At 39.0% G+C, this 12,209-nt stretch overlaps 1 protein-coding gene across 2 annotated transcripts in view; it reads right to left on the reverse strand.

Moving 5' to 3' along the window:
- Positions 1-233: 233 nt before the first annotated feature.
- The window catches only part of GTF2H3 (general transcription factor IIH subunit 3), a 16,952-nt gene continuing 4,976 nt past the window's right edge, over positions 234-12,209 (reverse strand). The window contains exons 3-9 of one of the 2 annotated variants that reach the window (XM_011355706.2): positions 8,929-9,035; positions 7,422-7,588; positions 4,484-4,546; positions 3,648-3,677; positions 3,479-3,507; positions 1,690-1,764; positions 234-904 (exon numbers count right to left, since the gene is read on the reverse strand). In XM_011355706.2, the coding sequence (XP_011354008.1) occupies positions 818-904; positions 1,690-1,764; positions 3,479-3,507; positions 3,648-3,677; positions 4,484-4,546; positions 7,422-7,588; positions 8,929-9,005 (528 nt within the window). In that variant the 5' untranslated portion in view covers positions 9,006-9,035 and the 3' untranslated portion in view covers positions 234-817. The remainder of the gene's footprint in view (positions 905-1,689; positions 1,765-3,478; positions 3,508-3,647; positions 3,678-4,483; positions 4,547-7,421; positions 7,589-8,928; positions 9,036-12,209) is intronic. The other variant, XM_011355705.2, reaches the window with a different exon arrangement.

Here is a 12,209-nt window from a genome sequence, read left to right on the forward strand (position 1 = left end):
GCTTTTAAATGACCTTTTAGGAAATAATATTTCTTGTGGTCAGAAAACCTTTCTCAAAAGTTTAGTAATTTCTTCAGTCTTAACATGTTTTTCTTTTTTGGTTAAAAATTCAGTTTCATATCTTCGATTAAAATGCAACACCTAACATTGCTGTCCAACAGAAATATAACACAAGCAATACATGTAATTTAAAATTTTCTAAAAATAAATATAATTGATAGCTGCATAAAAAGGAGATTCAATTTTAATAACATTTCATTTAACTTAATATATCCATTATCATTTTGACATGTAATCAACACAAAAAATCATTAATAAGATATTTCATGTTCTGTTTTTCACATGAAGTCTCTAAAATTCAGTGTGTACGTTACACTTACGGAATGTCTCACACAGACCAGGCCCATTTCAAGGGCTCAACAGCCGCACGGCTACCACGTAGGACAGCGCAGATCTGGAGCACGGTCCTATTTTTATAAAATTCTCTGCTTAGTGATTTGTTCTTCCATCTATACCTACATATAGAGAGAGCTGTCATTCTGTTCACCTAATATTAACAAAGATAATTTTTGGATGATAGGATTTGAAGGGATTTTTTTAAACCCTTTTAAAAATACTTTTCTGTGTTGCTTGAATGTTTTAACTTGTGAATCACTTTTACAAAGCCAATCAAGTCATTATGTAAAATATTAAAAAATCTGAAGGGACCGGAGAGACAGATGTCACTCCTCCGATCTGCAGCACCGTACGGGCTAACCCTTAGCACGCATGAAGACCGGTGACGGCATTTCACGACAGGGAACAGAACCACCACGCTTCATGCCCCCGCCACGCGCTCGTTTACACGTACCTGCTGAAGGAGTCCCGAATCAGAGCCTAAGACGCAGGCATCGATCAGAATGTTCTGCAACGAGCATTCCAAAAGTATTACGGGGATGACAACAGCAGCAGCCACCTTATTCTGAGAACCTACTGTGTGTCCGATGCTAGTCTTAAAATGGCTTATTTGATATGCACAATAGCTCTGCAAGGTAGATATTTGATTAATGTTTTGCAGCTAAAGCGCCCAGGCCTTGGCCGGGCTGGGTCACAGAGCCTGAGGGAGGCGGTGCTGTCACCACTCCCCATCTGCCTCTCCCCAAGGCCCATGGTCTTTCTACTACACCGTGCTGCATTCCAAGATGGAGAATAGTATACATGGTTATAGCATCTTCAGTTAAAACTAAAGTTTTAAGAAAGTTTTCTTTTTTTTTTGATATATCAGAGAAGAAAATGTATTCATGATAATTCATCTGAATGCTTCGGTTATTTGCAAAGTAAAAATACCAAGCCTTTACAAGACCTCCCTAAAGCAGAGAGAGAGAAATCAAGGCAAGGTATGCAGCAAACCTTAAAAGTAGAAATTCTTAACCTGGGGTCCAAGAACGGGCTAAACGCGGTCACATGAATACTATGAAACTATATTCAAAACCATGTTTGAGTCACATTTTTCTGGGGACTCGTCAGATTCTTTAGAGGCTCAGGACTCAAAATAGAGAAATAACTAGTACCAAATATGGATTCCAGATTCCTAATCCATTAGTAAGGCTATTTAGTCAGAATGTTTCTCTAAGTAGGTTATTCAAAAAAATGAAATTAACTCCTTCATTACAAAACTAATACTCTTTAAAAAGAAGGCTGTCTATTCACCTGTTTCTGAGCTGCGAAGATGACATTCATGAAGTTCATATACTGCAACGCGCTGTCCTCCGCGGCCTTAATCACCTAAAACACACATCCGCGTTGACACCTGTGTGCGCATCCTGGTATTCTCACTCAAAACGCCATCACGATGCGCGGCACACTGCAACCAATGTTAGTTTCCTAATTTGTCTACCTAGTTATCACCATCAAATAATACCTGAAAGTGTAAACATGACTGGAAAAATGTCCCCCAAATCCTACCGCTCAAGAGAGAATCCTTGCCAAGTTTCTAGAGAACACCTGTGTGGGCGTGTATACACACTCACCCCCCCACACACACACAAACAGGATGATCCTCTAGCTAGTGTTCTGCGCCCTGCTTTCTCAGTCGGCAGTATCTGGGAAGAAGTCTTCTTATGTCCATGAATTTGGATGTGTAGCATCCTTTGTGCTGACTTCATAGATTTCCACTATTTACCCAATTATCTAAGGACATTTAAGTGCTTGCCAGTCCTCAGGTGTAGACAATGTTCTGATGAACACACTCATGTACCTTTTGCACAAGTCTCTGATTAGCTCCTAAAATAATCAGTGAGATTGCTAAGGTGTATACATATTTCGTCTTAATACAGAGTACCAAGCTGCCCCCCAGAAAAGTTGCACTAGTTTATACAAGAAAATAACCGATCCCCGCGTTTGCCATCAACCCTAGGAATTGCCAGGTTCTTCATTTTTGCTCATCACAAAGCAAACACTGAAAATAAACGTATTTTCAAATGTTAACTGACCATTTGCATTTGTTTTTGCATTTGCTCACGTTTTCTCTCTCTTTAGAGTAACCCTGACTTTTAAAAATTAATTTATAAGAGCTCTCTTTTACTCTAGAAATGTTACGTTAATTCTCTGCCAGGTAGTTATGCTGAAAATATTTTTTCCTAATAGTTTCGTTTTGTCCTTGTTTTAGGAGATTAATTGATTTTATTTTGAGGTTTTAAGCTTTCTTTTAAAGTTTCACATCACGTTTTTAAAGTTTCACGTCAAGGTACTCACCAACCTAAGATTATAAACAGGTGTTTTCTTCCAGTGTTTTCATGACTGGAATTTTTACATTGAAATAGTTGATCTTCAGTAGAATGCATTTAGGTGTAAGCAGTGAGAAAGGCATCTAGCTTTCCCCGAGTGCCTGACTGGCCCAGCACTTTTACGGAATAATCCATTTTCTTCCCACCACATTTTTTTTAACGTTTTATTTTTTTATTTTCCCCCTCCTCCCACTACTTCGAAGTGTTTCCTTGATCACCAGACTCCCCTGGGTGCCTGCTTTTATTTCTCGACTCCGGTCTTTTCCGTTTTCTGTTTGCCTGCTACTGTACCAGACCACACTTATTGTAGCTTCATAATGTGTTTTAATGCTTAACGGAGTCAGTTCCTACTTATCGTTCTCTTTCAGAAAGCTCCTGGCCACCCTCATTGATTTCTTTTTCCAGATGAATTGTTGAATTTCTTAAATCTCCCCGCTCTGCTAGAAAAAAAGTTCTCACTAAGGTTGAGTTTGCACTGAATTTACAGTTTAATTTTGGAGAAATTGACATCCAAGAATAAAATAAGGCTGTCCATTTATTCAACTTTTAAGTCCCTCAGAATTTTAGTTTTTCATCATAATCAGTTTTACATCTATTAATTCTAGATATTTAATATTTACTGCTTCTATTATAAATGGGTCTTACATCTCACTATGTTTTCTAATTGGCTGTAACTGGCATATAAATATAGTATTAATTTTTTTGAATCTTACCAATATCCTTGACTTCATTTCTTGATTATCTATAAAGAGATTAAAAAACGATTACAATTTAACTGAATCTTATTGAACATATTATAAGATTTTATGACCAATTTTAAACAGTCTACCAAATTATAGTAGTAAAATAGGATTAATCTAACAGAAAAATCCAGACTCCTACCTTTAACCTCCTTGTTCATCCTGTGAATGTCTTATTTTCTTAGCATTAAGGAATTTAAAAATATTATTTAATTTTATAAATATTCATCATAAACAGAAAATAACTTCAAATTTTAGTTAAATAAACCTAGCATCCATCTAGCTGAAAAAGAAAAATGCTCCATTAACCATGATAAACACACAGAACAAGAGAGACTGGGGGTTTCCGAACACCAACTGCAATCAATTGGGCTTGTAACCAAACGATCTTGGCCCCCAAAATTAAAATTATCCAGACATGATTGTTCTGAGTATCTACCACATCCTAGATTTGAATACTGAGACTACAAGTAACAATAGGCCAATCAAATGAGAAATGAACTTGAAGAGGTGATCCATCACCATCTACGCCTGAAACAGAGGAATCACTCATTACTGCCCCAAATAAACTAAATTACATACGACTGAGAGAACATCACAATCGCAGATGACGTCGAAACATCCCGCTGGCCTGTGGGGAAACAGCCACTCATTTATGAACCATCAGTGTTCAGTAAATGGCTTTTATCATCAAACACTGCTCTCAACTCAAGGGAAAAAATGACTCCTCAGTTTGTCTAAATAAAAAATGAGGAAGTATCCTGAAGAATTGCGAGCAGAAGAACATACTGGAGAAACTAGTTTTTCCATCATTCCCACTTCAAGTTTTTATTGGGCGTCGTACAAACATTTCAAAGTCACCACTTTAGAATACTCTTGTCTTCTCTCAATATGTACACAAGGTTCTAAAAAATATCGCAAGTTAACGTATGTTTTTTCCAGAAGATACCTTCTGAATGATTAAAACACCAAGGATACAGCAAAGAGCTTTGGCGAGGGACCCTGCCAGCAGAGTTTCTGTATGTTGACCCTTAATGTCACCTATAAATTAAAAAAATAAATTAATTAAAAAGGAAATATTTAGGTATTTTCTTGGACTAAAATCATTTTCAAACCAAGCATTCTTCTTCATAAATGAAACTAGATAATATTTTCAAGATAGCAACAGGTTTTAAAAATAGCAAATTGTTCTCAGTAATGCTTAAATAAGCAATTTTAAAACACTTTCTCAATTTAAAATATCCTGGTGGTCAGGGGCTGAGGAGGGGAGTGTGCACAACGCTTCAGTCTGGGATGAGGAAAGTTCTGGAGAGTGGTGGTGGTGGTGGCATGATGAGGTCAACGTACTGAATGCCACTGTGCTGTACACTTAAAAAGGGTTAAAACGGTCAATTTTATATTATGTGTATTTTACAATAAAAATAAATAATAAAAAATACCTTAGTGTTATTCAAAAAAGTTTTATCCATGATCTACAGGGTCCGAAAGGTCTCAGTCACTGGAGGCAGCCTGGACAGTGGCCCTGGCCAGGCTCTGGGCCTCCCTGTCCCCTCCCCACCTCCTCCTCGTCCCCACTCCCATCAGAGAGTGTCCCGCCTGGCCAGGGTGAGGACTGGAGAAGGAACTGCCCTGGCTGTGGCAGGCAGGGACAAAGTCTGCAACTGGGTTGGGGCCTGGGGTCAAAAAAAGTAACTCTTAAGAAAATCAAAATTCTAAATCTGCATCTCAAGAGGGTGGGAGGTCGGACTGACAGCCTGTAGAACAGGGCCTGCAGCTGGTCCAGGGGCACTGACCCCCACCCAGACCAGCAAAGGTCTTGGACACTATGCTGAGAAGCTGGGATTCTCCCCCGCAGGCCGGAGGTTCTCAAAGTCTGATTCTGGAACCAGCTATGGGAGCATCACCTGAGAACTTAATAGAAACATAAATTCTTGGGACCACCCTGGACTCAGTGAATCCAAACCTGCAGAATGGGGACCAATGTTTTGTTTTCACAATCACCTCCAGGTGATTTTTAACAGTATTATTGGGGTGTCACTTACTGATCATGAAATTCACTTTTAAGTATACAATTCAATAATTTCAAGTAAATTTACAGAGTAGTAAACCATCACCACTACCCAATTTTAGAACATTTCCCTCACCCAAAAGATCACGTGAGCGCATTCCCAGTCACTTCCTGGTCCTCCCCAGCCCGGGGAAAGCACTGACGTACTTTCTGTCTCTGTATTGTTGCCTTTCTCCTCCAGGTGATTGTGGCACAGGCTACAGTTTGAAAAACATCACAGCAGGCAAGAGGAACCAGTAAAGGCCCTTAAGCCAGAGAATAGCACCTCTGGTTTTTAGGAGGAAAGTTCTAGAGGCTGAGTGGAAAGACTGAATGGGGAGAGACGGGTGTCAGTGAAGAAGCTGTCACAACGATCTCAAGCACTGGCTCTCAACTTCAACAACTGTGCCCTACAGGGGACATCGGCAATGTCTGAAGACATATTTGGTTGTCACAACTGGGGAATGCTATGGTATGTAGTGGGTCGAGGCCAGGGCTACTGCAATGCATAGGACAGTCCCCACAACATAGAATTATCCAGTCCAAACGTCAGTAGAGATGCAGGACAGGGCAAATTTCCCCGGGGTGGGGGGGAAGCCTTGAGCCCTGCACTGAGAGAGAGAATTCTTAGCTGAGCATGACTGAGAATTCCAGTGCACACCAGAGTAAGAATCACAAAGAAAGTTTATTAGAGAAGGAGTAACACTCCAAAGACGGAAAAAGCAAAGACAAGAAGCCAAGAAAAAAAAGCCAAAACAAGAAAAAGCCCCGTGTGGGGGAATCTTGTGTATGTATCAGTCTTAGTTTCTGTGAATTAAAGTTTAAAGACTTTATTTACCCATTTTTCCTTTGATGAAAAGGGCACGCAATGAGAAAGGACAAGGCTGAGCAATGTGAAAAGGTGAGACTATGCAGCACGAAAACCAGCTGGCAGTTCCCAGCCCTTAATCCACAGGTTCCCACGGTTTTAGCTGGAGGGAACGGATGATTTTATTTTGTGTAGGGCCGACTTAAAGACTGTTTTCCTGTTTTCCTTTCACGGTGTGGGGAAGTGGGTTGTCAGGACCCCAGCGGAAGGAAGTCTGCCTTCGTCCTGCAGGTGTCCTGGCGGCCTGGCTGCAGGGCCGACCAGCACATGGCGGTCCCTGAGTGCGGCTGACTTAGCACTTTGGTTCTCTTGCCTCCTCCCTACTTTAGTACCGTGGATGAGCCCGGGGACAGACTCTGAGGGACTTCTGAGGCTAAACAAATAGGATTTCATAGCTGATCTGATGTTGGATGTGAGAAGGAGTTAAAACTGAAAGCTTTGAATGCGGAAAAGCGGGTGAATGCGGGTGACAGCAACAGGAGTGAAACTGGTGGTGTAAATGAGGAGAAGAAATAATGAAAACGGTCCGGCCATGTTAATGACACCGGGACGCTCATCTGCAGCTTGAAAAAGGGCTGGATTAGAGGCAAAGATCGGGAAGTGTCCATACACGAACGACAATTAAAGATAAGGGTGGATGAGGACGTACCCAGGAAGAAAAGACCAGAAGTGCAAAATAAAAATATATATATTTTAAAGGCCAAGATGAAGAAAAAGTCAGAAATAGAAGAAAGAATGGTCCAGAAAAGAGGAAAACAAGGTCAACGGGGTATCCTCGGAAGCCAAGGGGTGTTTCAAAAAGCGGGCTGGTGAGCAGTGTCAAACGCTGTGGCAATCAGGCCAAGAGTGTGCAGACTGGTGAAAACGATTTGAAAAAGGAAACGAGACAGCAGCGAGAACCCCAGGTCTTCGATCTGAAAGCCTCAAGGACCCCCGCATTCAAGGACCCCCACATTCAACTCCGTTTGCAAACTACAATGGAAAAAAAAAAAAGCTGTTACCATTGGTCATTAGATCTTTAATCTCTTCAACGATAACTTCATTGGCTGCTGTGAGCAACTCATATTTTCCGTCTTTACTCCCCGAGGGATTAAATTCAGATGGAGGGTTGCTGGGGTCCCCGAAGAGGTCCCCAAGTCTGCCATTCTTCCCAGGATATAAGAATCGACTGAAACGGCAGGGGCAGGGGTGGGGGATGGGAGTATCAAAATAAAATTCAGCAGAGAAAAACAAAAATCACATCAATTCGAGACTCAGTTCTCTAATAAATTTCATTTTTAAAAGAAATGTGTAAAATAGGCAAACATGAGTCAACTACCACAGAATGTTTTAATGATTCCACTGTTTTCTGGAAAATGAGAGAAAAAAGAGAGGGTATTGGATGACAGCCTCTTGAAATGCTTCATGGAGTTCTCACTCCACTTTCTCAGACGACGATGGAAAGAGATCAATTCCAAATTCTAAGTTGCTACTAGCTTATTATTTGAGGTATATTTAGCTACCTGGAAATAGAAATCTAGTCCCTGAAAAGATTCCCCTGGTGTTTCAAGACTTTTATAGCAATCATGCAAAACGCGTCTGTGCTGCTTCTAAGAAAATGAAAACTGTTATAGCTTTTACTGGATTCTTGATCAATTCGGCATCATCTTCTTTATTCAATTCTGAGAAAAGTATATGGCGATGATGAGAGCAGCGACCTCACTGGTGGCCCATGGGCTCTCTCAATGCAGAGGAGCTGAAAAACTTCGAAACTATCCACTAACTACGTTGGTAAACGAGAGTCACTTCCACTGTGGTGCACATTTAATTGAGACAAAGGAGCTGTATCCTACATGGGGATTAGATTCCACGGCCTGTGTGTAACAGGACCAGTAAACATGGTCAACATCATTCATGAAAACTCTTGCTGTACGCGTGGCCCACCCATGCATCCGCTGCACATCCATCCACTCACCACCTTGCAGTGACTCTAACACGGCCAGTTTTTACACCAGCGTTAGGAAAAGTTACTGTGTCTTCAGCCACACACCAGATGGAATAGTCGGCTTGGGTTTAGGAAATGGTATTAAAAGAAAAATTTTTATTTGTAAATACTAAAATTACACAGAGAGCAGTTAACTATTCACATCGTTGAGAGGTGCACAGGAGGCAGAGGTGGCCGAAGGGAAGGCAGCATCACGCCTTCCATCCCACCTGGCCCCTAGGGTAGACCGTGAGTAGAGCAGTGATGGGGGCAGCCGCTCGATGTGACCACTCTATGCCTGGAGTATACAGTTGAAGCTGTCTAAGTTACGTGTGCACATGAATGCAACTCCACTGTATATCAGCTAATGAGGTTTTCAATATGCACACCTGTCAAGGTTTACACGTACTAATTCTTGATGCTGAATACTGTTCACTGGTACAGAAATTGTTTGTAACATAGCGTAGGACTAGCACATGCTAAATGGCATAGAAATATCACAAATGTCAAGCACTGAATAGGTAAAATAATCATAATGGTCATACCTTTCTTGAATATGACTCGCTATCACAGCAAGTTTGTTGGAATGATCCATGAATAAGTGAGAATTTCCCAGCACCATCACTGCATCTATGCATTTGGATAAAGTAAACTGTTGAAAAACAGAAGATATTAGAAAGGTAAATCAGCTATCCAAATAACCACATCAGGTCTTGAAATCATTTAATATTTCATTTAAATATTTCATTTTAGACAATTATTCACTGCTAAAAATTTGCTCAGGGGCTCCCTCCTCTGAAGCCATAAGCCAAAACATTTGAAAACTATAGTTCTATAATTTTATTTCTATGGGACTGCTTCTACATCTGTACAATATTCCACAAATATTTTCTGCATAACATTTATGAATAGTAAACATGTCACATCTTCCGTGATAAAATTACAAGCCAACTATTGCTACCCATGGACCACGTAATACATACTGATCAACTTGTAATCTGTAAGTTTTCAATTCATTCATTCGCTAAGTATGCTAAGCACCTGTTATGTGGTATAGCCCTTCTTTCGTGAAAGTTACACTGTCAAAAGTACTAATATTACTACAGGTCATAGATGGATATTTTTATAAACCTGGAATAGGGCATGTTTCTCTTAAAGAAAATACCTCAGGTAGAAAATAAAACACTGACAAATTTCGCTCTATTAAAAAAGCAAAACAAACCTATTAAAATTTCTATATGGCAAAAAAACCGACTATAAACAAAAGTGAATGACAAATGACAAATTAGAAAAAAGTAATTTAAACATATGACAGGCATTGGGTTAACATTTCAATGTAAAGAATGTCCATAAGTCACAAAAAATAAAAATAAATAAATAAATCTTTTATATGCCCGAAGAGAAAAATAGGCAATGCCCCAAGGGAGAAATACAACGGGCAATCAGATATACTAAAAGTAAACTGAGGTAACTTTTTTGGTATCATCTTGGCAAAAGATAAAATAAGGAAAGAGAGCATCTTGTGTTGGTACCAAAAAAAAAAAAAAAAAAAGGAATTCTCATATTCCGCTGACATTGGTGAGAGTTCAAAATAAGACACACTTTCTGTAGAGTAATAAGGTAAGATGCAGTGATGTGCTTGCCATACGATGGAATACCATTCAGCAATAAAAATGATGAACTACTAATACATGTAACAACATGGACAAGTCTCAAAATAATTATGCTGAGTAAAGGAACAAGACCAAAACCCCCCACTGCATACTGTTTCATTCTATTTACGTAAAAATCTAGAAAGGGCAAGCTAATCTAGTGACAGAAAGCAGATCGGTGGTTGCCTAGGGGCGGGCACAGGCAGAAAGAGATGGGTGAAATAAATTACAAAGGAACCTGAAGAAACTTTTGGGAATGATAGATCTATTTGTTCATTATTTTGATTGTGGTGATAATTTCATGAATATATATATATGTGAAAACATCAAATTGAATACTTAAAATGTGTGCAGTTCATTGTACATTAATTATATCTCAATAAAGCTGTTCTTTTAAAAAAAAGACACAATTAATAAAATGAAAGACAAGCCGCAAAGTCGTAGGCAAAGAGAAAATATTTGTAAATCATGTATTTGATAAAGGACTTGTGTCTCGAATATAAAAATTCTCACAACTCAATAATAGGAAAACAAATAGCCCAATTTAAAAATTAGGCATAACATCTGAATATGTATCTCAAAGAAAATACATCATGGCTAATAAGCATGTGAGAAAAAAAAGACTCAACAAATTAAAACCACAATTAAATACCACTACCTAGTCACTAGAATGACTATAATAAAAAAAAAAACAGACAAGTGCTGGCGATGATGTAAAGAACCTGGAACTCTCATCCACTGCTGATGGGAATGGAAAACGGTGTACTCACTTTTGAAAACTTTGGCATCTTGAAAAGTTAAGTCTAAACTTACCATATAACCCAGAAATTCAACTCATATATCTATTTGAGAGAAATGCAAACCCATGTCCACACAAAGACTTGTCTGTGAACTATCAGCATTCTGTGTGAGAGTCGAAAACTGGAAACAATCTACATGTCCATGAGTAAATCAAACACGAGGTATATCCATACGATCAAGTCCTGTCAGTAACAAAAAGGAACCGCAGATACATGCTGTGACATGGATGAGCCTCGAACATACTGCCTAAATGAAAAAAGCCAAAACCGAAAGACCACCTATTACCCAAACTCGCTCGATATGAAAAAGATCAAATACTTTAATAACTATCAAAGAAATTTAATTTGCACTTTGAAAACCTCCCCCAAAAGCAACATCCAGGCCCAGATGATTTCATTGGAGAACTGTACTAAACTTTTAAAGACGAACCGACACTAACTCTAAATAATGTCTTCCAGAAAGACAGAAGAAAACATTTGCCAATTTATTTTATGAAGCCAGTATCACCCTTATGCCAAAACCAGCCAAAGACAGTGCAAAAAGGAAAACCACTAGCAAAATGAATCCAAGCAGAGTTTATTCTAGAAGTGGCAGGCTAGTTCGAGATTTGAAAATCAACGTAATCCACTATATTGATAGGCTAAAGAAGAAAAATCACTATTTGGAGCAGAAAGAGCATTTAACAAAATTTAACATGCATTCATGATAGAACTCTCTAAGCAGACTAGGAGGATTCCTCAACTTAATAAAAGGGGCATCTATAAAAAAACTATACCTAACATCACCCTTAACGATGAGGACAGAATGCTTTTCCCCAAGATCGGGAACAAGGTTGCCTGCTCTCACCACTCTTACTCAACACAGTAATGGAAGTCCTAATCAGTACAATAGAGCAAGACAAGAAAATAAAAGGTATATGCACTGGAAAGAAAAAAATAAAACTGTGCCTGCTTGCAGATGATATAACTTGTCCATGTCGAAAATCCCAAAGAAGCTACAAAAACACTGTTAGAACTAATAAGTGAATTCAGCAAAGTCTCAGGATACATTCAGGATACAGGACCGATGCACAAAAGTCAATCGTATTTCTACATACTAATATCAAACACGTGGAAACCATACCAAAAACACAATACCCATTTACAATTGCTAAAAAAGAGAATATTTAGATATAGATCTACATAACGTGAATAGGACTTGTCTAGTAAAAACTATAAAATGCTGATGAAAGTAATCAAAGATCTAAATAAATGGAGAGATATACTGTATTTGTGGATGGAAGACAGCACAGTTGTCGATTCTCTTCAAATGGATACACAGGTTTACCACAATTCCTATCAAAATCCCAGCAACATCTTTTTGTAGGCAGATAA

The sequence above is a fragment of the Pteropus vampyrus genome, unplaced genomic scaffold (genome assembly GCF_000151845.1).
Source record: "Pteropus vampyrus isolate Shadow unplaced genomic scaffold, Pvam_2.0 Scaffold23, whole genome shotgun sequence".
Taxonomy (NCBI): domain Eukaryota; kingdom Metazoa; phylum Chordata; class Mammalia; order Chiroptera; family Pteropodidae; genus Pteropus; species Pteropus vampyrus.